This window comes from Cupressus sempervirens, chromosome 3 (assembly GCF_028749045.1).
Source record: "Cupressus sempervirens isolate cs-2001-9-10 chromosome 3, ASM2874904v1, whole genome shotgun sequence".
Lineage (NCBI taxonomy): Eukaryota > Viridiplantae > Streptophyta > Pinopsida > Cupressales > Cupressaceae > Cupressus > Cupressus sempervirens.
The window spans coordinates 682,622,810-682,650,548 of NC_143120.1; the positions used below are offsets into that span (position 1 = coordinate 682,622,810).

At 35.1% G+C, this 27,739-nt stretch overlaps 1 protein-coding gene across 4 annotated transcripts in view; it reads right to left on the minus strand.

Annotated features, from left to right (window-relative positions):
• Window positions 1-16,679, minus strand: part of LOC149568569 (Transcription factor TFIIE, alpha subunit) — a 103,702-nt gene extending 87,023 nt beyond the window's left edge. Inside the window, exons 1-5 of one of the 4 annotated variants that reach the window (XM_089821463.1) lie at window positions 16,473-16,679; window positions 15,613-15,671; window positions 15,350-15,412; window positions 15,040-15,162; window positions 79-199 (exon numbers count right to left, since the gene is read on the minus strand). In XM_089821463.1, coding sequence (XP_089677589.1) covers window positions 79-199; window positions 15,040-15,162; window positions 15,350-15,372 — 267 coding nt within the window. In that variant the 5' untranslated portion in view covers window positions 15,373-15,412; window positions 15,613-15,671; window positions 16,473-16,679. Of the gene's footprint in view, window positions 1-78; window positions 200-15,039; window positions 15,163-15,349; window positions 15,413-15,612; window positions 15,672-16,285 lie in introns of all 4 variants that reach the window. The other 3 variants (XM_089821461.1, XM_089821464.1, XM_089821462.1) reach the window with 3 other exon arrangements.
• Window positions 16,680-27,739: the final 11,060 nt, after the last annotated feature.

Genomic DNA, 27,739 nt, shown 5'->3' on the forward strand with positions numbered 1-27,739 from the left:
GTTTATGTAGTATTTTATTAAATATTATATAAAAGTCAGCAAATAGAAAGTATAAAACACTCTAAATTAAGACACAACCTCACGACGATGATCCCTGGTAATTAGCCTCTCTTCTTCAAAAAATCGTAAAGTACGTCTAAGTTGTTTTGAATGTAGCTTTAGGTCCTTAGCCAAATCATCCTCTTTGACCCATTGTCGCCTGCGATACAATGAGGATGTAAAAGCCAAGAATCGGTATAAGTATCTTTCTAATGCATTAAAATTGTGAAATCCTACATTTCAAATTTCAAAACACACTTAGCAACTGGAAAAAAATAACACGAACTACATTTGAACTTTTACCAGCTGAAAATCAAAGCATGCATACAATTTCAACAGTAAAAAAGTAAAGGTCACCACCAAACCAGACACCATTGTTTGCATGAGACCCCCTTATGCATTCATTCTACTCAAGAATTGTTTTTGTTTTTTCATTTACAAAATATTTATTGTTTTTGAGGCTGGGATACCAGGTCTGGGTCCACATCCAGTCCCCTATGGATCGGGACAGAGTCAGGCACACAGAATGTGGGCTTGGCCCTATTGAACCCAAAAAGAATTTGATGCATTTATTTTTCACTTGTTTTAATGTTTCTTTTGCCTAAAAGGATCGAATCAACCCACCAGCATTAATTTTGACCACTAAAAAATCTAAAATTAAAAAAGGTGAAACCTATTTCATTTATGCATTTGTCAAAGAAATATAGAACTTTGTCTCCATCGCTTAACTTTCTTTCTTCATTGCCATGGGTCAAGGAGAGTTGAATATTAATTGTTGCATGCCCTTAGCTGGTTTGCTTGTTATTACTTATTACCACATTGCCGCAAGTGTTGAGAACTTCTCAAAGACATTGAAGAGGAAGATTTTAACAAAAGAGATAGTTTTTTGTTGATTTTTGTTTGTTTTTTATTTTCCTAAAAAAATTAACATAATGAAATGGAAATGAACTCTCTAGTTTTGTTTTAGTTTTCCAATTTGGTTTGTGGCTTTGTATGTTGTTTATAAAATGACATGTGCTAGCTCTGGGAATCCCAATTCAAAACAAACCCCAACTCTCCCCTATAAAATATGCGAAAATGGTACAACTACTACTAGGTGGAGAAGGTTACGTTTGGATTTGTAGCCATTGCAAAGAGCAATACAACTGCTCATATAGTCAAGTATAAGCACATTTGTGCTTTATCCCACAAATTGGCATCAACTTTGGTCCACCAATGCCAAGAGTTAATGGAAAGCCTCAAGGTATAAAGCCTTCTTACTGCGTCTATTGCAATGAAATATATTGAAGAGCAAGAAAAAGAAGGCAAAGCAACAAAGAAAGTAGGTTCTTGTCCTTTGAAAATTTCTAAGAAAGGATCCAAAGCCTCTCCATCAATTTCCAGTCTTGAACCTGAAAATGGCCATCCATTCTTGCATATTCCTCAAGAACAACCAATGTCAAACAAGGAGTATAGGGACACTTAGAAACAGCTTTTCGCAATGAGTAAAGAGATCGTCAAGCAAGACATAGCTACACGTATCTATGCTAATGGATTAGCATTTAATGTTGTTTGCTAACCTTATTGTCACTAGAACTATAACCTATATAATGGGAACTTTAGGCAATGGTGTGGTGAGATAAGTCTCTCCTCTCAGCAGTAGGGCAGGCTCCCTTCTTACCGTAGGTGGCTACAACAGAAACCTAACTGGAATTGACAAATGGGCGGTTATCTAAATCGATTACTCTTTTGTCAAGAATAATTTTGTGCTAATTACTACTCTTTGCAAATTTAAAAAAGGAATCTACTACTACAATAATACCAGTGGCTTAGAAGTTGACATAAGAACAACTTTAAGACAGCAGTCTACAACTCAATTTACTTGATTGATAATAAGAATCCAAAGTCGCCTACAATCAATCCTTTTTTGAATTAATGGCAAATAACTAACAAGGCACAAAGTCTCTTATCAACTATTCAATTTGAAATGATATACTGGGAATTAAAACACAAAGTCTTTAACTCTTAGTACTTGCAGCCACTACTAAACCATAGCAATCTTGTTTCCAGAAACTTAAAGTTTTCAAGAACAAAATCAAAAGCTCAAATGCTTCACAAATGATTATAAAATAGAACAAAGATAAATTGATCGATGCAGCATAAGAAAACAATGATCAATTCCAAGTATCACATCACAAAGTTTGGGAAAACTTACTTCTTTATTCAATTCAGAAATTTGTATCAAGAAACATACAGTTTTCAAGTTACAAGTCTAACCTTCTTGTATAAAGCAAAAGATGATTTTTTTAATGAGCTCTCTCCTTTATATAGGAAAATGGGAGAGAGAAAGGTGGAGGGAAAAGGGGAAATTCTCAACCACCTTAACTTATTCTCTAAGAAACTTCTAACAAACTAATTTGACTTATTCAAGACCAGCAAATTAGCTTTGAGATGTTCGACACTATCTCCCAGAAAATTCAAACATGTAATCTCCATTGTAAGGATACATTCATTCACTATTAAGCCAAGTCAAGTTGTGCATCAATGGATGGATAGAAGATGTGTTGGTATGTGTGTGCAACTGCATACTATTACAGCTATTCTTCACAAAAATACATCTAACAAAAAGCTATTGAGTGTTTCACCTTAAGTGCTTAAACATTAATTTATACATAAATACAGACATTCAACTATGGATATTACGATAAGAACATGTAAAGAAAACAAACTAATTCATTGTCGCCATTATAAACACAGCATCAATTTAAGAAGGCAATTAACAGCATAAAAAAATATGTCCAAGTAAAATTGTTGTATCCATCTTCCTTTTGTAGTTAATTAGAAAAAAAATGCTCAATTACAAATTTGGCAAAAGAATCCACTTCAAAACAATAAAGATATTGAGGTCAAATTTAAGACGTCATATATCTAGGAGCTTTTCTGAATTTTGTTTTTATTTTGAAGCTCAACTCAAATCAGACAACCTGTCAATGGGCCCTTGGTCTACTGGTGAACTTGAATGGCTCCAAATTATCCCACTAGGGATCAAATCTTGTTCAGTGCAAAGCTCCAACAACATAATGGATGAGGTTGGGATCGTGCCCCATGCAAATTTGGCGGAATGGATACCCCTCAGTCCTTGGCTCTTACCCGAAGAAGTTTCAACCTATAGGCTCGTGCTCCCGTATTGGGTAGCAAAAAATGCTCTGTGGTGGCCCTCATTGGGGCTAGGCTGTTCATAGGCTTCATGCCTCCGCTGAGCAGCCCTGCTTGCAGGTCTGAAACTCCGTCAACATAAAAATCAGACAACCTGTTTTATTACACCCATGTCTAGTTTTTGAATTAGGATTAGTCTAATAGCAATATTTGATATTTCTAATTGTCATTTTCTGGATTCAATCCTAGATGTTAACTGTAATTGTTATGATAGGTATGAGCTCTGCCCCTCAATATTATATAAACCAAAGTAACAAGAATCGGAATCGGATCGAAATCAGCAAGGCCGAATCAAATCGTGAATCGGCCATGAATCGGAATCGAATCGGCCATGAATCGGAAAATTAAAAAAACCCTTGAAATTTAGTGAGTAACTTATTTCATAAACCCTTTATCGCTGATTCGATTCACCGATTCACAAAAAATCGTTTGGCTTGAATCGAATCGCTGAATCGCGTGAATCGCATGAATCGCCGTGATTCTTGGAACTATGATATAAACTTCATGTTTATCAAAAAACACATGAAAGTTCTGTTTCATGTGTTGTCAATTAACATCCCACAAGAAACCTTGAAGATATGTATCTCATTCAAGCTACTTTATTCCAGAATCAATTGTGTATTCATAATTTCCTTCTCAACATTAACAAAGTCCCTGGAAAATAGAGCTTCACTAACAAACTTTGGATTCTTTTTAAAGTAGCTCAAATATGTGAATCAAAACCCCTGTACAGCACATTATAACTTAAAATAAGATCCAAGCATTCACTAAAAGAAAAACTGGCAACAAATCACCATGAATCCACTCAAACTAGTAACAAAAAATAGTTTTCTACTAAACAAAATTTGGTGATGCAATGGATTTTAGTTTGATAAAATAGAACCATTCTTCCAAAAGGAGATGAGCACATCTATGGGCTGAATAAGGCTTTTCCACACAAATGAAGACATCAATTCAAATATTCAGATAATTAAGATATAGAGTATTTATCCACAAATAAAGCAAGATAAATGCAAAAGACTAAATACAATTCAGAAAAGAAATATTAGAATCATAGAACTTCTACTGGCAGAGTACTCTCTGAGATGAAAAAACTGGCCGAGTTTTCAGGCCTGGTGAGTTTTTCCAACCTTTATTAGCACCAAAAATTGTTGAGTTTTTGTTAAAAACTTGGTTGTGGTTTAATATTAACAAAAATTTGCCAATCGTTGAGTTTTTGTTAAAGGCAGAAAACAGCCCAAATTAATTTCGTTTCTCATTTCTTAGCTTGTATTTTGCTGAGAGAAGGAAAATAGATTTCCCAACACTTGTATACCCAACACTCGCAAACTGATTTCTAGCAATTTGAGGTGATCCTTAAAAAGGATGACATCAATGATTTAGAGAGGCAGGCTATGGAGGAGGGGGTGGATTTGGTTTCACACTAGATGACATTGAGTTGAATGAGTAATCATTGTTAATGCCAGGAGAAGCTAGAGGGAAAGTTACATCCAAGACAAAGGATGCACAACAATTTGGATCAAACATACGATCAAGGAGGCATAGTCATGCTAGTGCAGACTTCTAGGACTAGACCCTTTAGTTCTACCTCTCCCTTAGGCCCCGTTTGCTTGCAAGAATTGGACGAGAATAGGAAAATCTAAATACCCACATTCGCCAATTAGACGTTTGTTTGCAAAATAGAAAATTGGCATTAGAATTCGCCTATCTTAATTTGACCCCAAAATGAGCATAGCGGAATTCTTAAAAAAGGTGGAATAAGAATAGCTTATTCTTATTCCTATTTTTAATAAACCCAATTTGATGGGTTGTCGAGTTCGCGACTTTGCCGTTTGATTGTATTTTGCCATTCATGCATTTTTGGACTATTTTCTCTGCTCATCATAAGATATAAATTAGGTCAACATTATTTAACGTTTAACATGTGTTATTTTTAAAATGACAAAAAAGACTAATATAGGTTTAATATCTTTTCTAAACTTTCATAAAATTATCTTTACAAATAAATCTTGTGTTTAGTCTTATAATTAAAACTATGTTAAAAGATCATTTAAATATCATATTAATGATCTCGACTTATTTGTATTTTTTATTTTCTTTAATATATTTAAAAATAAAATTATTTTAGTTTTGATCTTATACTCATGAAAATAATTTGATTTAATTTAGAATTAAATTTATAATATACAATATATTATGTCCTTATATCTTTCACTTATAAAGTCAATTTAAAAACTAAAATAAAGGCTAATTAAAATAATATGGCTTTTAAAACATTAATAAAAAAGCCAGATTTTATAAATAAATAATCTTGTTTATGTAAAGTATTACGAAACAAAAAAAATTAATTTAATTATTAAAATTCTAAAACAAAACTTATTCCAATTCCTATTTCAATTGTTGCAACCAAACATAGAATATGCATATTTCAACTCCTCTTCCAAGTCAACCAAACAGATCAAAATGATATTCCATAACTTATTTTAAGAATGCACAAATACCAAAAGAGAACTTATTCCAACATAGGTGAATGTCGCATTCGGCAATTCTTGTAGCCAAACAGGCCCTTAGTTTTTACTAGAGCTAGGAAGAGGAAGATGTAATTGAAATGATGCATTTACTTTCAGTTTTACATAAATCATTTACTATTTTGCTTCCACCCATCAACATTCCTCATGAGAATGCAATTTTCTACCTACTTTGTTTAAATATATCTAGACTAAGCTTGTTTTGTTTATGTTCTCATTTATTGTCTCATTGGATGCATCCTTTCATTGAATATTGAAAAACAATGCATTTCTAATTAAACTCGAACAATTAAGTTCCCGAGTTTTTGCCAAAAATTGGCCGAGCTTTTCCCAAATATTATTTTCAAGCCTTGGCAAGTTTTTGGCTTTAGCAAGTTTTCCTACTATGATTAGAATAATATCTTTGAATTTCCTATTATTTGTTCTTTTAATGGTCAATATTTTATATTTTTTTGATATGTAATCGGTTGAAGCCTAGATTATTTATTATTCATCTATTACTATTGTTAAGATTAATTTTATGTGTCAATCTCAAGTAGATTCGAACCCAAGACATCTCCAATGAGAGGCCCACAATTTACCGTTGCGTTGTAGGCTCTTGCCTCTTTTAATTGTCAATATTGTGTATTTGTAAATATTATAATGTTCCTAGTACTCTTTTATTCTTTCATTATTAAAAATGTTTCTAATAACGTCTCTTTTGTAATCTATATAATGAGCATCTTGCTCATTCAATAATAAATCCACAAGTTTACCAATTACTTGTGTATTTGTCATAAGTTATTAGAGCAATAATGTTTTTTATTTTCAAAAAAAATTATAATTTCCTTTCAAAATTATCTGTTTCTAAAGTTTTTGGAAAATTCTTGGCTCACAAATAGGGTTTCTCCTAATTCATTGTTTCCTTCATTCAAATCCTAAAGATGGTCATTTTTTTCTAAAATGCAACCTCAAGAAATCAAATTTTCTTGTTTTGTTCATGCCATTTTTTTGGTCAAGATTTCTAGGCTTGTTTGTTGTTACTTCAAGGCATCATTTTTTCCTACAAAAAACAACTAGTGTTCAGTCGTTTTCTAACCTACTTGGTGGTTTTTTCTCTCCAAAACAATTTATTTCTTTAGGACGCATCGTTCTTCTCCCAATGATTTTGACTATAAATCATTTTCGCAGCTCCTTTTCTACTCTTTTTCAGGGTTGACAACTATTCTTGTGGTTGTTTTGTTCTTCCGATAGGCGATACCATTCAAAACCACAGCTCCTACTCTAATCTTTTTCAAATTTGAGGTGGTATTTCCTCATTACAAACAACCATTCTCATTTGGCAAAGGTTTTCTCACAACCTTTTGATAGATTGATCGGGTTGCAACTCTGATTATAGACACATGATGGGGTTTTCAAAAGCTCAACTAGGTTGTCTTTGAATTTTTTGGGGTGTTCCATTTTTCATGCCTCAAATTATGTGCTAGTCAAAATTTTATTTAAAGATTCTTGGGGGGGTTTTCATGACCTCAATTGGGAATTGTCTTTGGACTTTCTTGGGTGTCTTTCTTTCTATGCCTCAATTTTTTAGTAAGCGGATTCACATTGTAATATGTGCATGTAACTGCCTTTGTATTTGGCATATTCAAATCTGCACATTCATCTATCTAAATTTCTTGTTTTTTGTGCCTTAGAAAGCATGCATTGTTGACCAACATTTTGTTGGAAGGTAGTCAAAATTCAATAGCAAGAACTACAATACTTGGAAATAGCGTATGATGACAATTTTTTAATACTGACACCTTGACAACTATGTTCTGGGCAAGATGAGTTGTCCAGAGGAAAAGGCAAAGAGCGGGATAAATTTGATGAGCAAAATCAAGAAGTCGTTATGCTCATCAAACTTTCATCACTACTAATCAACTCAAGGAGTTTCAAGTAAAACAATTGAAGAAACCTAGAGGCATCAAAAAGGTTTGCATGAAACCTAGGATAAGAGCCATGCATTCTTGCTAAAGAATATGCTCTTCTCGATCATGATGGATGATCAAGATTCTCTGCAAGATCATATCAATAAAATCAAGGATATCCAAGATTAGTTGGGAGCCATTGGACACATGGAAGAAGAAGACATGGTGGTAATCACCCTGAAGAATCTTTTGTCTTGCTATGAGCACTTTGTTAAAACTCTTAGCATTGCTTCCACTAATTTTGATGTTTCATTTTTTGATCTCTGCATAATGCTTCTACAACATCGCTAGAAACAACGATTCATTAGTACCATCTCATCTTTACTCGCACAAGCTTTCTCAGCTAACTCCATTGATAAGTACACATGCAGTCTTCCTAGCAAACTCCCAAGTAGTGTATGATGACAATTTTTTAATACCGACGCCTTGACAACTATGTTCTGGGCAAGATGAGTTGTCCTGAGGAAAAGGCAAAGAACGGGATAAATTTGATGAGCAAAATCAAGAAGTTGTTATGCTCATCAAACTTTCATCACTACTAATCAACTCAAGGACGTTCAAGTAAAACAATTGAAGAAACCTAGAGGCATCAAAAAGGTTTGCATGAAACCTAGGATAAGAGCCATGCATTCTTGCTAAAGAATATGCTCTTCTCGATCATGATGGATGATTAGGATTCTCTGCAAGATCGTCTCAATAAAATCAAGGATATCCAAGATTAGTTGGGAGCCATTGGACACATCGAAGAAGAAGACATGGTGGTAATCACCCTGAAGAATATTTTGTCTTGCTATGAGCACTTTGTTAAAACTCTTAGCATTGCTTCCACTAATTTTGATGTTTCATTTTTTGATCTCTGCATAATGCTTCTACAACATCGCTAGAAACAACGATTTGTTAGTACCATCTCATCTTTACTCACACAAGCTTTCTCAACTAACTCCATTAATAAGTACACATGAAACTATCAATTCTCTCAGTCTTTCCAGCAACCTCCCTCTGCTCAGTCATCAGAAGGCCCGCGAAAGAAAAACATTCAGTAAAACTACTGCGATAAGCTTGGTCATGAAGTTGGAGTGTTGTGAGCACTTAATTGCTCAAGCCAAGCAATCTAGTTCACAGCCTAATGTGCATCCTCCAACACACATTGAGCAAGGTGTCTGCCTTTTACGCCTTTATACTAGAGACATGTAAATCATGTCAAATCCTATGCCTGGTACATTGATTCAGGGGCCTCCCACCACTTCATTCATCGTTGAGATTGGTTAACAAACTTTCAACTAATCTCAAATTCAAACATTTTTTAAAGAGGAGAAGAGTACATAATTGTCGAAAAAGGCAATATACATATACAGTCTAGCGGAAGGAATTGATTCCTTAATGTGTACTATGTTCTAGGAAAGGAACTCAACCTTCTCTTAGTCAATCAAATCCTGAGCCATTATCCTCAGCTAGACGTGAACTTCATTTCACATCAGTGCAATATCATTGATTGGGAAACTCACTCCGCAGTTGTTGTAGGTGTTGAGGATCATGGTCTTTTCAGACTTGTTAACTCTAGGGATTCTCAAGAGATTGCTATGGTTGCCCACACTCCTCTATTAGTACACTCTAGCATCAACAATATGGTCACTTGAATGTGTACTATCTTACTCAACTTGTTCAAGAAGATCTTGTCATTGGACTATTGGAGATTCAAACCCATAATCTTGGAGTTTGTAGAGCACGTAAGCAAAGTAAACTTTAAGAAACCCCCTCTAGAAAAAGATATAAAATATTGGCAAATCTTTCATTATTTTGAAAAACCAAATTATTTTTATCAATGAATCTCTCAGTTTTTTAATTTTAAATATTATTTACATTGGCGATTATTTTGGAATCATAATTTTTGAGTAGAAAATATTTGTGAATCTCAATAATAATAGGAAGTCCGCTAATCATTATAAAATATTACAAATCAAAATTGAACATGTTTCATCTCATGGAAATTATGAGGATATTTACATTATATTTTAAATCAATAGTGAAAACTAAATATTGGTGATATATCCCTAAAGTAACTAATAATTATGATAATTATTGGTGAATTAATTTTAATGTCTTTGATAATATATAATATTTAGGTGAATCAAATATAATCATGTATCAAATATTGTGGCGAATCTTTGAGTTTAAATTTTTGAATAAAATAAATTATTCAGTGATTTTAAATATTTTAGAACTAAATATAGTAAAACTGTGGCGATTTAAGTTGCATTAAATCTTAAATTATTAGACAAATTACTAGCAAAAAATTTCTAAAATTAGTCAATTTATGAATATTAGCCACTAAAAAATACCTTGCATGTAAGGTTGGGAAGCAAAATGGCAATTCCTATAGAGCTTCTAAGGTATTATAAATGGTCCATATTGATGTCTTTAGACCTATGACTATTCCTTCTTTTACTAGGTCCAAGCATTTTGTATTGTTTTTTGATGATGCATAAATGTGGGTGCATTTCCTTCTGTCAAGGACCAAAGGTGTTTGTTATATTTCAAGAGTTCAAATCATTTGTAGAAGAGTTTGGTCAACATATTATTACTCTTAGAACTAAAGAATGGGAGAGTTTTTTCCCCTCTGCCTTCTCCCATTTATGTGATCAACATGACATAAAGCACCAATTAACAACACCCTACACCCCTCAGCAAAACAATATTTTTGAGCATTGAAATTACACGATCACCAAAATGGCCCAGTCTATGCTTGAACACATGCATATTCCACAGAAATTATGGGTTGAAGCTTTCCACACCACCTAATTTCCCTCAGGATTCGTTTAACCATGATGATGATCCCATTGCACTTCATGCTTCTAATGTTGGCACACTCCTACTCTCTGGCCTAAATGGTGGGCTAAGACTACTGGCGTTCTTCATTAACGTGAGCTTATCAAGGGTCAAAGTACTCGAAAGAAAAACAAACCTTCAGACTCAGGAAATTTGGCTCTCATGACCAACATTCGCAATGTGCATGAGCCTCAAACATACACTAAGGCAAAAGAGATCCTGAATGAGAAGAAGCTATGAAAATTGAGCATCATTCTCTATTGAAAAATGACACTTGGGTTTTGTAAGATCTTCATGCAATGGAAAAAAAACATCGAATGCCAATGGTCTACAAAGTCAAACACAAGGTTGATGGCACTTTAGATAATTACAAGGCTCGTCTTGTTGCCAAAGTTTCATGCACACCACCTGATTCATCCAATCTTTTGTTTCATAAGGATGATCCCATTGCACCCCATGCTTCTAATGTTGGCACTTCTACTCTTCGACCTAAATGGTGGGCTAAGATGATTGGCAATTTTCATGATGGTGAGCTCATCAAGGGAGCTTATCAAGGGTCGAAGTGCTCGAAAGAAGAACAAACCTTCCGATCAATAAATTTGGCTCTCATAGCCAACATTCACAATGTGCATGAGCCTCTGAAAACTAAGCATCATTGTCTATAAAAAATTAACACTTGGGTTTTGTAAGATCTTCATTCATGGAAAAAAAACATCAGAGGCAAATGGTCTACAAATTCAAACACAAGGTTGATGGCACTTTAGATGTTTATAAGGCTTGTCTTGTTGCCGAAGGCTTCTCTTAGCATGAAGGAATTGATTATGAGGAGACCTTTGCCCCACTAGCAAAGATAAGCAGCATTAGATTAATCCTTGCCAATGCATCTCAGTGTACCTGGAAGGTCCATCGAATGGATGTCAAAAGTGCCCTTCTCAATGGTGATTTACTAGAAAAGGTGTACATGACGCAACCTCCTAGATACAAGGTTGTCGGTAAAGAACACTAAGTACTCAAACTGGTAAAAGCACTTTATGGCCTCAAGCAAGCATAAAAGTTTGTCGATAAAGAACACTAAGTACTCAAACTGGTAAAAGCACTTTATGGCCTCAAGCAGGCTCCTTGGGCATGGTACATGTGAATTGATAAGTACCTCACACATCAAGGTTTCCAAAGAAGCCCTTATGACTCTATCTATATGTCAAGACCACTAGCAACAACAGCATCCGTTTGGTTATTTATGTTGATCCGATCATCATTGGCAGCTCAGCATCTTTGATTTAAGAAATCAAACATAATTTATATCAGTCTTTTGACTTGACTGACCTTGGGCTACTACACTATTGCCTAGGGGGTGAGTTTTGGCAGCAAGCACATGGCATCTTTATCTTTCACTCTGAGTAAATTCGAGCTCTACTTGACAAATTCAAAATGCACGAATTCAAACCTACATCTACACCTATGGAATTCGGTCTAAAGTTGTAAGCGCAATTTGGGTCTCCTATTGAGAATGGAACTTTATTCAAGCATCTAGTAGGTAGTTTGATCTAGCTCACCGCCACTAGACCTGCTATCAGCTTTTTTCAGAAGTTGCATATCTTGCTTCGTGGTAGCTCCTACTTCAGATCACTGGCTGCAGCGAAGCGCATCCTGCACTATGTCATAGGCACACCAAACTTTGGAATCATCTATGGTCAAACCAGCGACCCCCAATGCATCAATTACATAAACTTGGATTGGGTAGGCTTTGTTGATGACCGGTGCTATTAGTCAAACTAGTAAGAAGCAACAGACACTATTTCTTTCCTCAATGGAAGTTAAATATCAAAGAACAATCAAAGCTAGTTGTGATAGAATCCAGCTTCATAATATGCTTTTTTATATCCATATGTCTTACACAGGACCGTCACCCCTCTTTTGTGATAGTCAAGGTGTGCTTAAACTTGCCAAAAATCAAGTCTTCCATGTGCAAACCAACCATATTGACATTCATTGCCACTTCATCCAACAGCTGGTTGAAGATGGACCTGTAAATTTGCAGTATGTTCCTTTAGAAGACCAGACTGTCAATATTCTCACCGAGTCATTTCTTCCAATTAAATTTGTAAAGTTCAAGGGGCTCCTTGATGTAGTTGACAGATTAACCATTAAGAGAGGGTATTAGAATAATATCTTATTAAAACAAAAAATTCGGGTTTTGTAAGTAGTGAATATTCGTAATTTTGCGAATTTTTAAAAAAAATTGCTAGTAATTTGGCTAATAATTTAAGATTTAATGCAATCTAAATCGCCACATTTTTATTAAATTTAGTTCTAAAATATTTAAAATCGCTCAATAATTTATTTTATTAAAAAAATTAAACTCAAAGATTTGCCACAATATTCAATACATGATTAGATTTGATTCACCTAAATATTATATATTATCAAAGAAATTAAAATTAATTCACCAATAATTATCATAATTATCAATTACTTTAAGGATATATTACCAATATTTAGTTTTTGCTATTGCTTTAAAATATAATGTAATTATCCTCATAATTTTCATGAGATAAAACATGTTCAATTTTGATTTTTAATATTCCATGACGATTAGCGAACTTCCTATTATTATTGAGATTCACCAATATTTTCTACTCAAAAATTATGATTCCAAAATAATCGCCAATGTAAATAATATTTAAAATAAAAAAATTGCGAGATTCACCAATAAAAATAATTTGGTTTTTCATCATAATGAAAGATTCGCCAATAATTTATATCTTTTTTCTGGAGGGGGTTTCTTAAAGTTTACCCTAATTAATTTCTTTTGATGGTCAAATTGTGTATCTTGTAAATAAACAAGGTTGAGGTCATCTACTAGACAAAAAACTGCCAGCTAGATTTTCAGATTGTTAATTTTTAGGCAAGCTTGCCCCTGTAAATGTTGTAAGGGAGTAGATTTTTTATGAGGATTAATTCACAATTTTTGTGAATAAATGGGTCTGACTATGATGTAAAGAATTCAAAATGCAGGGAATGTTAGTGAAATGAGTCGAGATAAAGAGCATCGTTCTGGTAAAAGCACCATAAGCAAAGGTAGCTAGAACAAAGCAAGCATTCGTCCAGTTGCTTGAGTGAGAGCATAAGATCCAAATCCATCGGTAGCAAGTTTGGAGGGCCCCTGTTTCTAATAATCTTGTTGTGTATTAAGCTTCATTTTATCAGGCTGTTTTTATTGTTGGATAGGGAATTTGATATAGAATTGTGCAGGTCTGTGATTGTGTCCTTCATTTTGATGCTACAAAATGAGAAATCAATCTTTGTTTTCCTTTCAAGGAATCATAGTATCAGGACTTGCCATAAGAATCACTTTTGCATGACATATCTGATTAAATAGTGAGTGATTTAGTGTTTTTAGAGGGTAACTCTATGAGTTTATTCAGCTGCAAGTCACGTTATTACATCACTGCATTGCGCATGCAGTTCTAGTCTTCTGTTTCAAGTAATTTCATTCTTACCATTTCCTTGTTCAAATTTAGTATAAGTGGGTACCAATAAGGAACCGGCCCTGTAATTCCGGAGATTCACTCTCCCACAGCCTAAGAGTGTTTCCATGTTTCAACTGGATAGCTAGATTTGCACATCTTGCTATTGGCGCAAAACTGATTGACAACAGTTATTTTATTCTTCTGTTATTAGAATGTTTCTAATAATCTCTCTTTTGAAATCTATATAATGGGCATCTTGCTCATTCAATAATCAATCAGCTAGTACCAATTACTTGTGTATTTGTAATAAGGAAAATAATATGTCATGTAGCCTTTGCAGCATGAATCCATATAGATACTAGAGAATACAATTCTCAAGCATGGTTCATCCTTTACCAAACATCAAACTCAAGGCCACAAGAATAAGATATTTTTCTCTAGTATACATCATCCTTTCCCAGTTCCAGGCTTCCAAATTTATATTTATTATTTAAAATTTTCAAATAGGACAATATTGTGTACAAAAAAAAACCGAATCTAATAATCTGGAGAACATGATCGATGCTAAAGAGGAAGTGTTAGCATGACAAAAGATGCAGGTTCAAATGTCACCCTGGGTACCACTGAGCTTGCTCTCACATAATTGCACCAAAAATAAAGTGGGCAAATAATACCGCCACACCCCACCCCCCGCCGAGGAGAGGAATTTGGGCAAATAATAATCCCCATAGACAAATCATATAGAAAATTGTTTCTAATTTTGGATTTGAAGTGTTCCATGAAGAGTCAGAAAAGATAAAATGATTAGTTGATGTCACCAATACTGAAAACAGCAAATGACCGATAAGAGTCCTAAACTGACAATTCATGAAACTATTTTATAGGCAAACAACTGGACATTTTTTAACAAAAACGCAATCTTGAAATTTATTTTACTAAAAAGGATACCCCTATATCATGAATTAATAGGACTGGACATGATTAGTCACGAGTACTAGTAACATTGCGTTTAGTCAAAGGAGAATATTTCACCTTGTTAAAGCATCAAGGACAACAACTGCCATTCCTCTGTTATCACTTCTTCCAGATTTTGGTTGATTCTCTGTTCTTGTAGGGATATCATCATAAAAGGCCCTTGCCACAAGCTTCACCAACCTGCTAAATATGAAAGTTTAGTGAATAAGGAAAAAGATATCGAATCTACAGCTGGCGTGATCAGCTTTGTAAACCTACAAACTAAACAAGCAAACATTTTTTGTAAGTGTCGTTCGACAGTTAAGCACGATAACTAAAATATCTCATAGAGCCTGAATGAGGTCGTATGAGGTAGCATTAAACATACCGCCTGAAGGGTTCTGTACTCATGATGTTCAACTCACTAAAATGCCAGAATCCCTCAACCTTTCTGAAACCAGCACACGTTATAGTCAAGGTCCATTTAAAAAGAAGCTCATTTCAGAGGAATAAATAAATTGAAAGCTTTAGCATAAACCCGCACTTTTATGATAGACAAGATCCTAAATGTTTCATGAAAATAAATCGCGGAAGCTACATACCGAACGGACAATTTGCAGTCATCTTAAAAAGGAATAAGAAAAAGGTTACCTGAGTGAACCATCAGGTAACTTAAGGTAATCTGTAGATTTTCTTTGTTCTACACTCCGCTGTAAAAAGCAAAATATGAATTAGAATTCTGTCTCACTTCATATGTCAAATGATATGTACAGAGGAGTCACACCCCCGCCAATCTTGGAAACTGCAACCTCTATATATGATATTCACAGCCTTGCTTAAAAACAGATTGCAGCAATTCATCGAAGAAGGTCGACCAAGTTTGAAACCAGGAGTATCATTGAACAGCAATTATTTAAGAAGCCGATTAAAGAATGCACTAAGGAATATCTAGGGCTGCGGGTTCTTGGAATTAAAAGGATATTTACTAAAAATTAAATTACGGTTCCAGGCCAGAGAACAAGAAGAATGGTTTTGAGAAATGTTAAAAAATTGTCTCCCTCAAATGTAAAGATATATGAGGCAATAACAAATCACTTTTGGGGAATCATCAAGTCTGGGTCACGAAAATAAATCAGAAAGAGAAGTTTAAAAACAGAAATAAATAATTATTATTATCAGAAAATAGATCAGAAGTTCAGTGTTTATGTTTGTACGTGTGTGCGCTATGTCAAGGGTTCGCAGAACTTCAAGCATGAAGTTCGAAATTCGGTACAAAAATATTAATGGCAGGAAAAATCGTTAAAATTCGCAAATGGATTCGTACTGAAAGGCTTTTGGATTTGTGTTGATTTTCAGCTCTTTGTTGACTGATGAGGACCGACTATCTCCTAACAGCGTCTAGGGCACACTATATTTTATTTGTAGCCCAGGTTTTGCAATCGCAAACAGAGGTCAACGGTTCGAATTTCAACAAATGTTTTGAGGAGGATTTGACGATTTGGACAACTCACCGCCCTCCATTTCACTTCTCAACTTCTGCACTCTCTAGATCGGCCGCCGCGACGTTTCGACTGTAGTTTCGCAGTATAAAGGGCTTTTTCCTGTATTTTCATAAAAACTAGCACAAGGAGGTGCAGGGATAGCCGATAGGTGTTTGATTTAAGGGTCCGTTTGGTTCGTGGAATTTAAAAAATTCGGATTTCTACAAACTTTGGTTTAGCCAAATCAAGGTTTTGTATATCTTCATTCTAATTTTTGGATTTTTACTAAATCGTTTGTTTTATTCGGAAAATGTGTGTGAAGACACATTTTTATGCGTAGGCTTGGAGTTGAAGGCAAATTTCTAAAAGTAGTCCAATCTATTGTTTTTACACTCATTAAAAAACAAAACCAAGTTTTGATTTTCAATTCTTACTTTTTTGAGGAAGTTGGAAAACCTGGTTTTGAGGCAAAATTGGAAGTCCCATATGCCAATTCCATTATGCAAATTTTGAAACAAACACACAAATTTTCAAATCCAGATTTTGAAAAAACCAATCCCTGTCATCTTCTAGGAACCAAACGGACCCTAAAAGTATAAATAAAGATTTACATAATAAAAATAATTTCCTCTCTAAATTTCAAAAAGTGATTCTTGTACGATTTTTTAAAGAGCTAAAGCTCTAGCAGTGTTTTATTGTGCTTTGTGTGTGTCTTCTTAGGAAAACTTATCATTCAAATGTATGGAAAGACATAAAAAACCTATTATATTTTAAATTCTATCTTGTTTTATCTTCTCGATCATTAGGTGTGGACCTACAGAAAATAAAATGTTATAATTGATAAGTAACAAAAAAAAATTATGAATTAAAGAAAATGGATAATTAAGTTTGTAGTGCTTTGAAAGTGGATGCACTTGTAACTTCACATACCTAGAATTATTGATGTAGGAGCATTCAGTGGTGTAAGAGCAATCTTGTATCATTCAAAGGAATTGTTGTATTTTATGTTTTAGTGGCAGGAAGATCAGAGGAGGATGGTTGATGAAAGGAAGAAGAAGCAAAAATTAACGTCAAGCAAGGTTGGGGAAAGGGATGCAGGGGAGATCCCAAAGGTAGTGTTGTTGCTTGTGCTAGGTCGCAAGGAGAGCAAGATGAACATGGTAGGAGATGTGATGGTGAATGAATCTAGGGACGCGATGATGAGTCGCTGGGGACACCATGCATGGTATTTTGCTCAGTCTGGAGTTTATTGGTCACCCATTTTCCTTAGTAGGGCCTAGTCATCTCTGCATGCAATTTGTTATTGTATTTGTGTTTGTGGTCGAAGGGGGAGTTGTATTTTACTGCAATGTATGGGTGGAAAGGATAAATTCAGGCTTCCCAACCTTTTTGATGTAAATGTAAAACTTTTTATTATGCAATAAAACTGTCACTTATCACTCTGAGTATAAATTGTAAACTGATTAGGTAACAAGATGAGATTCTAGATAAAGATTCACATAATGCATATTATAAAATCTTTTGATTAACTCTATTGGTACAATTTAGGAATCTTATTGTATGCAGAGTCTCTCAATATGTTGATTGGTCTCTTTACTTCTCCCATTTTTATGATCACATTGAATTGGTACTAATCTCATATTGGAAGATGGTTGTATTTTGTCATGCAGATGGTAGATGGATTAATTCTTCATAGCAAGATCCTTGCTAAATTTTGTTTGGAACCTTGCCTCTCTCCAATTTTATGTTCCCTTTTCAAAGGATATGTATATGTTATTACTTCATCAAATTTTGTATTAACCTGTTTGAAGTTTTATATAAACTAGGGTATGCCCCTTTTAAACTATATAATATAGGACTTCGGTCTCGGGCAAGTCTAAAGGTTTTCCTGCTCCGTTCTTTCCTACCAACGCCCACTTGAACGAAGAATTCTATAAATTTAATTTAATTTATTCGATATAATACAAGGCTTTAGTCATTTACTAATAATAATAAAAGTCACTTATTAAAAAAAAAACTTACATACTATTTGGGTACTAATGAATGCATCTTATTGTACAATAAGTGTCCTAAAAAAGTGGGGAAGGACGATTAGAAAGTTATTGTCATCTATTTGTAAATTTGTGTAGTACACAACATTAATTGGTAAGCTAGTTGGGAAATGATAACATGTAACAAAGCCCTCAATGGAAAAGTGATAGCTTCAAATCAAATGCACATTCATTGTAAATATAAAACCTTTTGTATTTTTGTACATTATAAGCACCTTATGTGTACAATTTCATGATTATTTATCACTCACATTCGTATGTTTCCAATTTAACATGCATAATAGAACTTTTTCTAGTACTTAATGAATGCCTAAATCCACATATGAACTTTGTCTTACCAAAAATTGATGTGAGTCATTTATTTCCAAGTCTACTCCTTTGTTATTTCTCTCTTTTTCTCACTTATTTCTCAACATATATTGCCATTTGTGGCTTTAATTCTTCTTCTCGGTCCTAAGATTAGTTGTACCTCATAATTTGGCACCCCCTCCCAATGTGGGATCTATTGTCCTAATTTTGTGCTTGGTTGACAGGAAGAAGATGTCCAAGGTGTAGTGATGCAGGAGCATCTTGCAAGAGAAAATTTATTTATTTATTTAAAAAAAATAAAAAAATTCTCTAGGAGAGAGAAAGTGACGAAAATTAGAGGAGAAATAATAAAAAAATAAAAAAGGGGAAAAAGGAGAAAAGAAAGGAAAAGAGGATTTTTTTTTTCGAGATGCATAGGTGGCATAATAGAAAAAATAAAATAAGAATGGTTGTAATTCCATTTATCGAGGTGTATGGGTAGAATTCTAGAAAGTTATGAATATTGTAGAAAGTTGTGCATATTGTAGAAGGTTATGGAAGTTGTAGAAGGTTGTGGATTTTATGCAGGAGGAATTCTAGAAGGTTGTGGATAAGTCATGTATGCGGTGGTAAGTGCCTATTTAAGCAAGGCATATGAGCATTTCTAATCAAGCTCAAGGAGAAGCTTGAGAAGCTCGAGAAGGAGAAGCTTGAGAAGTAGAAGTTGTGGAAAGTGAAGTTTGGAAAGCTTTGGAAGGTGTGAAGGCTTCAAGGTGTGAAAGAGAAGGAGTAAGTGAAGAGTGAGTTTTCCTAAGTCTGTGGATAGAGCGCCGAATGTGAGGCAGTTTATAGCAGGATTGTGATGGAGTTGTGAGTGTGTAGATAGAGCGCCGAATGTGAGGCAGTTTACACTTGGATCTTGGATAAAGTTAGAGAAGAGCTAGTGGCTGCGGTTTAGAAACAAGGAGGTTGCTTGGTGGCTTGCGAGCACAAGTTGAGATCTTGGAGGTTTCTACCAAAGTGTGGATCTGGACTAGCTTGGGTTTGGATTAGATCTTGAGAGATCTTACAGAAATGTTATTGTAATTGCTAAGGATTTTCAAATTTAATAAAATTTCTTGGGAAGCATTTATTCTCTCTTTGTCTTCATATTGTTGCATTCTTGGTTATGAGTTGGTAGGGTGGTGTGGCCCTACATCAAGTGGTATCAAAGCATACCTTTGTCAGTGGTATCAAAGCATATTTCATCAAGTGGTATCAGAGCGTACCTTCATTATGTAGTCGCCTATAAATGGTCTAGTCTTATCAAAAAGCCTAAATTGCTCTAAATGTTCACAATAAAAAAATCTCATGGTTAAGACTAATCTAAAAAAAACTCATGGTTAAGGAAATTAATAAATTAAATAATGTTAATTGTCCTATTATCCAATCATCTCACAAAAGGACAAAGAACTTTATTCTAACCGATCAAGGTCAAGTGCAAGGATCACTCAACTTGCAATCTCAACCATTTTTAAGGATCAATCACAACCATTGAATTCAAATTCAAACATTTCCCACCAAGAGGAAATATATAAAATCAACATTCATTGAGTTATTTGATATCTAGCTCTCTTATCATTTTATCATGTTGTCAAAGTGAATCTAGATCATTATTCCCATCAATTCTTGTAGTTGGATTTATCTAGTTCTTGAATCAATTCTTCTACTTGTATCATTGTATGAATTGCATATTCATCGTGTATCATGGCTCATCAATAATATCTTGTGCATTCATGTAGATGCATGATTTGAATATTTCATTTCATAGTATTCTAGCCATTGTTCTAATGCTTAAATTTTATAGAAAGCTCATAATTAAATTAAAATAACTATGAATAGGAAGTTATAAATCGGTTTCAATTGTTATATTTTGATTACTTATTATGTACTAATAATTGAACTAATGAATTATAGAAGTGTTGTGTTTGCAGATTTGCAAGCTAGACAAGGGACATAGTTGTATACATGAAAATCTAATCTACTGGGAGCACATGTAAAAAAGGCAAACATTAGTAGCACATGTATGTCAAGATTAAAATAAGATCAAAAGCTCACTAACTAGCTTGAGTCTTACTACACTTAATGTAACCAATAAAATAGAATCCCCGCACAATCTCGAAGCAACTCAACAAGGGCACCCAAATAGACCTTTTTGGTGTGCTCAAGATTGAGGGATGTGGATGTGCTCTCCTCAAACACAAATATTGAATCCCCAAGTGATTAAAATATCATGAAACTATGCTAAATGAGTGAAGAACACCTCAAGAAATGGTTATGGAAGCACCCATTTTTTAGAGCATTCAAAGGCAATGAAGATGGTATGCAACAATAAAAAACTAACAATACAAAGCTAGCATGAATATGCAAGATCTAAGATTAAAATTCAAACAACTACTAAACGTTAGCACTAAGCATAGAAATATCTAAAAGAAAACTAGCATGATAACAATGCAAATGGAGGAGAGGAAAGATGCTTGAGACAAGGGCTTTATTTATAGGCTTGAGGGAGACTCTAAGGAGGTGGAATCTATATGGCATCCACATAAGTACCAGGAGGGAGACACATGGGCTAAGGAAAACCCATGTAAACATCAAAAAGAGTCTTTAAGGTTTGAGTGGCTCAAGGTATGCTCACACGTGTGAGCAACCCTAGGAAAAGGAGTGGGGGGACAAAGGTGTAAGAGTACCTTTTGGAGAAGTTAATGAAAGGGGAGCTCCTTAGGATTGAGTTGCTCACACATGTGTGAGCAACTAATTAGGAGCTAAAAGGGGTTAAAAGGGTACTTAAGATAAATAAGTGAGATTAACTAGTGGGTAGGCTTAGAAGGATGAGAGTGATCAGTGGTAGGTTGAGCTTCAGGTAGGATTTAGGATTAAATTAAATAGGATTTAATTTGATAGTGGGTTTAGAGAATTTAATAAAGTGGAGGGAATTTAAATAAATAAAATGTATTTAAAAAGGGATTTATGGAGCATCATACATTAAATAATATTAATACATGAGAGGGATGTATTTGAATTAAATTTGAATACTTTGGGGAAGTGAACCTATTTAATTAAATAAGTAGAAGAATATGACAAAAAAAATTAATTAAAACATCATAGGAATATTAAATAAATTAATATAGTGTTTGGGATGATTTAAAGCGTCTACATTTTGCCCCTCTTTGATGTAGCATTGAAATGGCATTGCATCAAAGAAAGAAAAATACAAGTTACCCCAGAGAAGAGGGATATCCTAAAAGTCATGTTGTAGTGGTGACAAGGGAGGAAGGTGCCCCCTCAAAAATTGAGGGCAAAAATGACCTATCTTGCATAGTTTTCTTGAAAAAGGCACAAGCAGAGAAAAAGGGTAAAAAGACATAAATTTTGCATGACTTGTGGGATAGATAGGACCGACTGAGACAACAAATAGGGACCTAGACGAAAAATGGGAGTCGAGACCAAAATGTGCCTATATAAGGCCTTGAAGGGCCCAAAGGATGTTCATTTGCACACCTACGAGTAGAGAACAAGGGCAAAGGATGTGTTGGAAATATTCAATATATAACAGGTTACTGAGAGGGGAGGGGTGAATCAGTAACAATACACCTTTTAATCAATTCAACATAAACCAGTAAAGTATTCATTCACCTAATCTGTAGCATGTAAGAGATAAATAAACATCCAAAACATATATACACAAAGATTTTGGTGACCCAGAAACCTTCCAAAATAGAAAGTAAAACTGGGGTGGGGATGAAACCCACAAATCTTCTTTACTGCAGTAGGAAGTTAGCCGGTTAAGGCATACAATGATCACTTCTGGTGATCTGCCCTGTTAAGAGCATGAAGGATTGCTAGATCCACCTTGTTAAAGGATTTGAAACACACTTTATAAGTATGCACTCTGTTAGGAGATTTTATACAAAGACTGTTAAGTCTACCTAGTTAGAGGATTTACAAGATGATTCACCTGTTAGGATGAACCAATCAGATCTATATATATAACTTGATTAGATCTTTTACAATTGATCACCTCTTGTGATTGATGAAGTCTTTGCTGCACCTTGTAGACCTTGCTAATATACTGTTCTGCTGCTATATTCGCATCACACATCCTTTCATTGTTATTATTATTATTGTTTTCTCCTTTTTACAAAATGTAAAGCATTATTTATACCATTCCAGTAATAATAGATGCAAGGTCGGCTGAACACAAGTAAACAAAATACAACTGAGTCGGCCAAATGGTAAAATAAACTCGGGTTCTTCAGACAGACATGATGACCTTCTGATACACGGCAACCACCACGTTACACGGCATCGTCATGCACTAGGTAGAGGTAGGGGCGCGGTTCATACTAGTCATACAACGTTGCCTGGAACTCGGTAACCATTGGTGACTCGGTAGATATAGTGTCACTCGGCAGAAACTAACTTCTTTGCTTATCGACTGAGCTCAGTTTACGTTGAGTCCTTCTTTACTCGGTTAATACTGCTTTCGTCTTCACTCGGTTAATACTACACTCGGTTAACACTGCTTCCGTCTTCACTTGGTTAATACTACACTCGGTTAACACTAAGTGCAACTTTACTCAGTTAACACTAAGTGCAACTTCACTCGGTTTGAACTATGTCTTCAATGCTCGGTTTGGACTGTGAGAAAAGTGTTGTCACTAATGGCAAATAACTTTATGCCAACAATCTCCCCCTTTGGCATTAGTGACAAAAACAATTATGAATCAAAGTTTATGTACAGAAATTGACATACAGTTCAAAAGTTTTCAAAAATGCAAATCTTATTAGATGTGTCTACATATATGTCTCCCCCATATAATATGCACAGTATTTACAAGTCAATACATATGTCTTTGCACAGTTAGCTCTTGAAGTTCTATCTCCCCCTTTTTGACAATAATGCCAAACAATTTACACAGAGATTCCAAAATGAGAGATAAATCCTAAATGTACCTTTAGAATAAGAGCCAAAGTCTTATCCCAATTTTCTTGCAAAATTTTGCTGGTGGAGAGTGCTATTTGAATTTCTGCAGAAAGTTCAATCATATGATCTGCAATTGAGAAGTTGTTGTCATGGATCAATGTTTTGGAATGGGCAATATGCTTCTGCATTGTATCCATGATAGGAAGAATCATATTTTGGATATTAATCAGAGTAGACCTGATTCTTGCTTCCTCTCTTAGCAATTCTGCCTGTTTCTCTGACAAAAATCTTATTTTATGATGATGGGATGAACTTGCATTGTGGTCAGATTGCAGCATTTGGGCACTAACCTTCATGTCCTCATCAATTTTATTCAACTTTTCTTTGATTTCTTTGGTATACTTGGTAACATCACAAAGTTTGCAAAAAAGTGAAGTTACATTATTAAAAGAATTCTCAAAATTACTTAGAATTGTAGACAATTCTACCTGTTTTAATGCAATATGCTGAGCAATGTGCTCAAGCACCTTATTGTCAAATTTCTTCTCTGCCTTTTCAATCATTTTTTCTTGGCCGGAGGTATCCTCATTGAATTTATATACAACCTCTTCCAACTGAATCAAAATGTGTTGAGTAGAATCTACTTCAACACCTATAGCCTTTGTTATTATATTTTTAGCACTTTCAATAATGCTATATTCCTGGTCTCTTTCATGCCTGAGCTGTTTTTGCCTAGCCTTCTACTCTAATAGCTGACTGAGCATTCTCATTTCATCAATAGATGTTGTATCTAGATCTATTTTAGGAATGACAATGTCCTTATCCAAGTCAATTTCCTCATCCATTGTCTTGCTGGAAAACATGTATCTTTTTGCTTTTCCTGCAAAGACTTCACCTTGACCCTTGGAAACTGAGATTATAGTTGATGAGGCAGGGTTGGCTGACAAAATTGGAATAGGACTAAGTAGAGGAAGACTGAGAGATGTGCTAATAGTATCAAAAATTGATGTTACTCCCAAAATTGCTATACAGGATGGAGTGGGAGAACTAACAGTTGCCAAAATTGGAGTAGAAGAAGTCAAAATTGTAGTACCTGTAGGTACACTTACTATACACTCTGTAGTAGAAGTTGATGTGCTTGATGATCTTACTGCTGTGACTGAGGAAGACTCGGTCAATGAAGGTGGCTGCAGCTCGGTTGATGAAGTGGTTGACACTTGCATAGATGGTACCCGGAGCTGAGAGGAGACAGGTGAAGATTGATCAATTGATGAGGTCAATGAGCTCACAATCTCACCAGTAGAAGCTGTAACTGTTTTAGGTGGAGAGTGTGGAAGAGATGCAATGACTTCAGCTGCAATTTTTACTGGATCTTCTTCCTCTTTGTCTTGTTCATCTTCTTCTTCCTCCATTTATTTTTCAGCTTCTTCTTCCTCAATTTCTTTTCTAGCTTCTTCTTCAACTTCTAACATTATTGAATGGAGATCCCCTGGAATATCTTCAATATCATCATCATCATCACTATTGTCAATGTCCTTGATTTCAACAGTATCATCACTGGATTTGTGTAGATGATAGATGTTTTTCCACATGTTTTTTGCATCATTTACCACATGCTCAATATCTTTGACAAGTATCAAACAGGTGTGGAATCTAATCATCATGTTACCTTCGTGGTCTTTCAGTGATGTCTTCACTTCAGCATTAGTGAGACTCGGCAGGAGATTCCTCAGGGTCTGCTCATAGATGTCTTTGATAGTCTTGGTTGCAGCTTCCCATCTTGATTGCAACCTCTCCAATAGTTCTTTGGAGATCTGAGAGGCTATCTGATATGGTGAGTATTTCCATTTACCCATCTTGTTCAGTACCAGTTCCTCAATCTGCATCTTTTCCTGTTCTGTTCTGGTTTCAAACTTCAATGCTTTGAAGTTTGTGAAGCTAGCACCTGCTTCTAATTGCTTCAATCTTGCCTCAAATGTGAGTGGAGGCTTAACGAGTACAGGTTCCTTCTTCCCCTGTCTTGTTCTCGTGGAGAAAACTACAGAAGTTTCCCTTTTAGGTTTGGTGATGATCACCTTACCTTTCTTTCGTTGAGGCTCTTTTTCTTTTTCTGACTCGGTTTCCTCTTCTTCTTCATCATCTTCTCCTTTGCCTTCTGTTATCATAAGAGAACCAACTTCTATTTTTAGTTGGGCTACCCTTCTCTTTCCTTTGCTAATGGCCTGAGGGATTTTAATTTGAAGCTTAATTCTAGCCTTAGCTTGATCATATGTTCCAAAAACTAGTTGCCTTGGGTCTACTGGTTCATTCACCAGTGCTTCTATGATGTCCCTGGTTTCATCAATATTTACCTCATAGGGAAGAGGTTTCACCCATGCTACCCAAGGCCTGACTGCCTGTATGTATACCTTGTCGCAGTCTACCATGAAGCATACTTCTTCCTTGTATTCTTCAACAAGTCGGGATGGAATTCGGAACCTATGGCTCATTCTTTCCTTAAAATCTTCAAAATAGTTATCCAAAACACTGTCAAAATTTTTGCCTAATTCTGCAATGAACTCATTTATCTGATAAAGAATTGGAATATCTTTACTCCATACTACTGACCCCTTTGATGGAAAAGACTTTTGAATATAGAAAAATAAACAAATCAAAAGCGAACCGAATTTGTAGGGATTGTTTTTGGAGGTTCTTATGCTTTCCATATTCTTATTGAATTGGGACAAAAGCAATTCCGATAAATCAAATTCTACATTCTTCTTTACTATTTTGTATGCCAAATCCACAACTTCATAGGATACACTGTTTGGATGGCTTGAACTGTAGATTTTGTGAGCAATGACGTGAATACCAAATCTCAATTCAACGTCAGCTACTGTACTGAGCTTAAGTCCCCTACCATCCCATTCTTCTTGGGTTAGTCTCTGCAATTCTTCCCGACCTAGGGTTTTGGTAGTCTTGGCTTTGCTCAACATAGGGAGTCCAGTAATTTTGCTAATCATTTTCTTTGTGATGGGCACTGGTTGCTCTAACCACAATTGGCCATTGTGAACCCGACTGAGTACATACCTAACCCATTTTACATGAAATTTCCTTGGCAAGTGCGAAATGTGGGTTAACCCTTTTGTTTCAAGATGTTTATGTTCGGGTTTTAGGTTTCTATTTATGCTCATTTCACCTAGGGCATTATTAATTTCTAGGTTTCCAAGTTCTTGAATGGAGCATTTGAAATGAGAGCGGATATCATTAATAAGAAGTACCTTTGTAGGGATTTGAGATTGAGCACCGTTAGGGTCCAATGATTCTGCAATAGTTGGTGCCAATTTGAAGTTCGACGCCTTCCATTCTTCTCCTTTAACCAGCATTTCTGAACCTTTCTTGGTCTTGGAGCTGCCACTTCCGGATGCCATTGCTACTCGGTAGGTGTAGAAGAATTCTGAACTGATTCTTTCTCCCTTTTGAAAAATTCGCTCGAGAATGTTTTAAGCTCGCTCTGAAATCGCAGAAGATAACTTAGCTCTTTGTTCGCAATAAAAATTAAGATTAAATTTTGCCCCTTTTGATAACAAATTTGCCATAAATGTTTTGGTACGATGGTAGATGAAATGACAGGTTATCATCCACTAGCTCGGTAGATATTATCAACTCGGCGATCGAATGAAAATATTGAAGTACCGACCTAACTCGGTTAGGTCACGAACCGACCTCGCTCGGTTGACACAACTTGGTTGATGAAACTTTGTTGCGTCCGACCGAACTCGGTAAAGTCTCTTACCGACTCAACTCGGTAACTGCTACTCGGTTAATGAAGCTTTGTTACAACCGACCAAACTCGGTAAAGTGTTGAACAAACCTGGAATCAAAGTGTATCTGAAATACTGATTTGATCATTCTTCTTCCTTTGGAGTTGCTTAGGATAAATCTTGGAGGATGCAGTTCTAATATTTCTTATATGAATATTAATTGGAAATGGTGGAGTCACCCATTTCTTG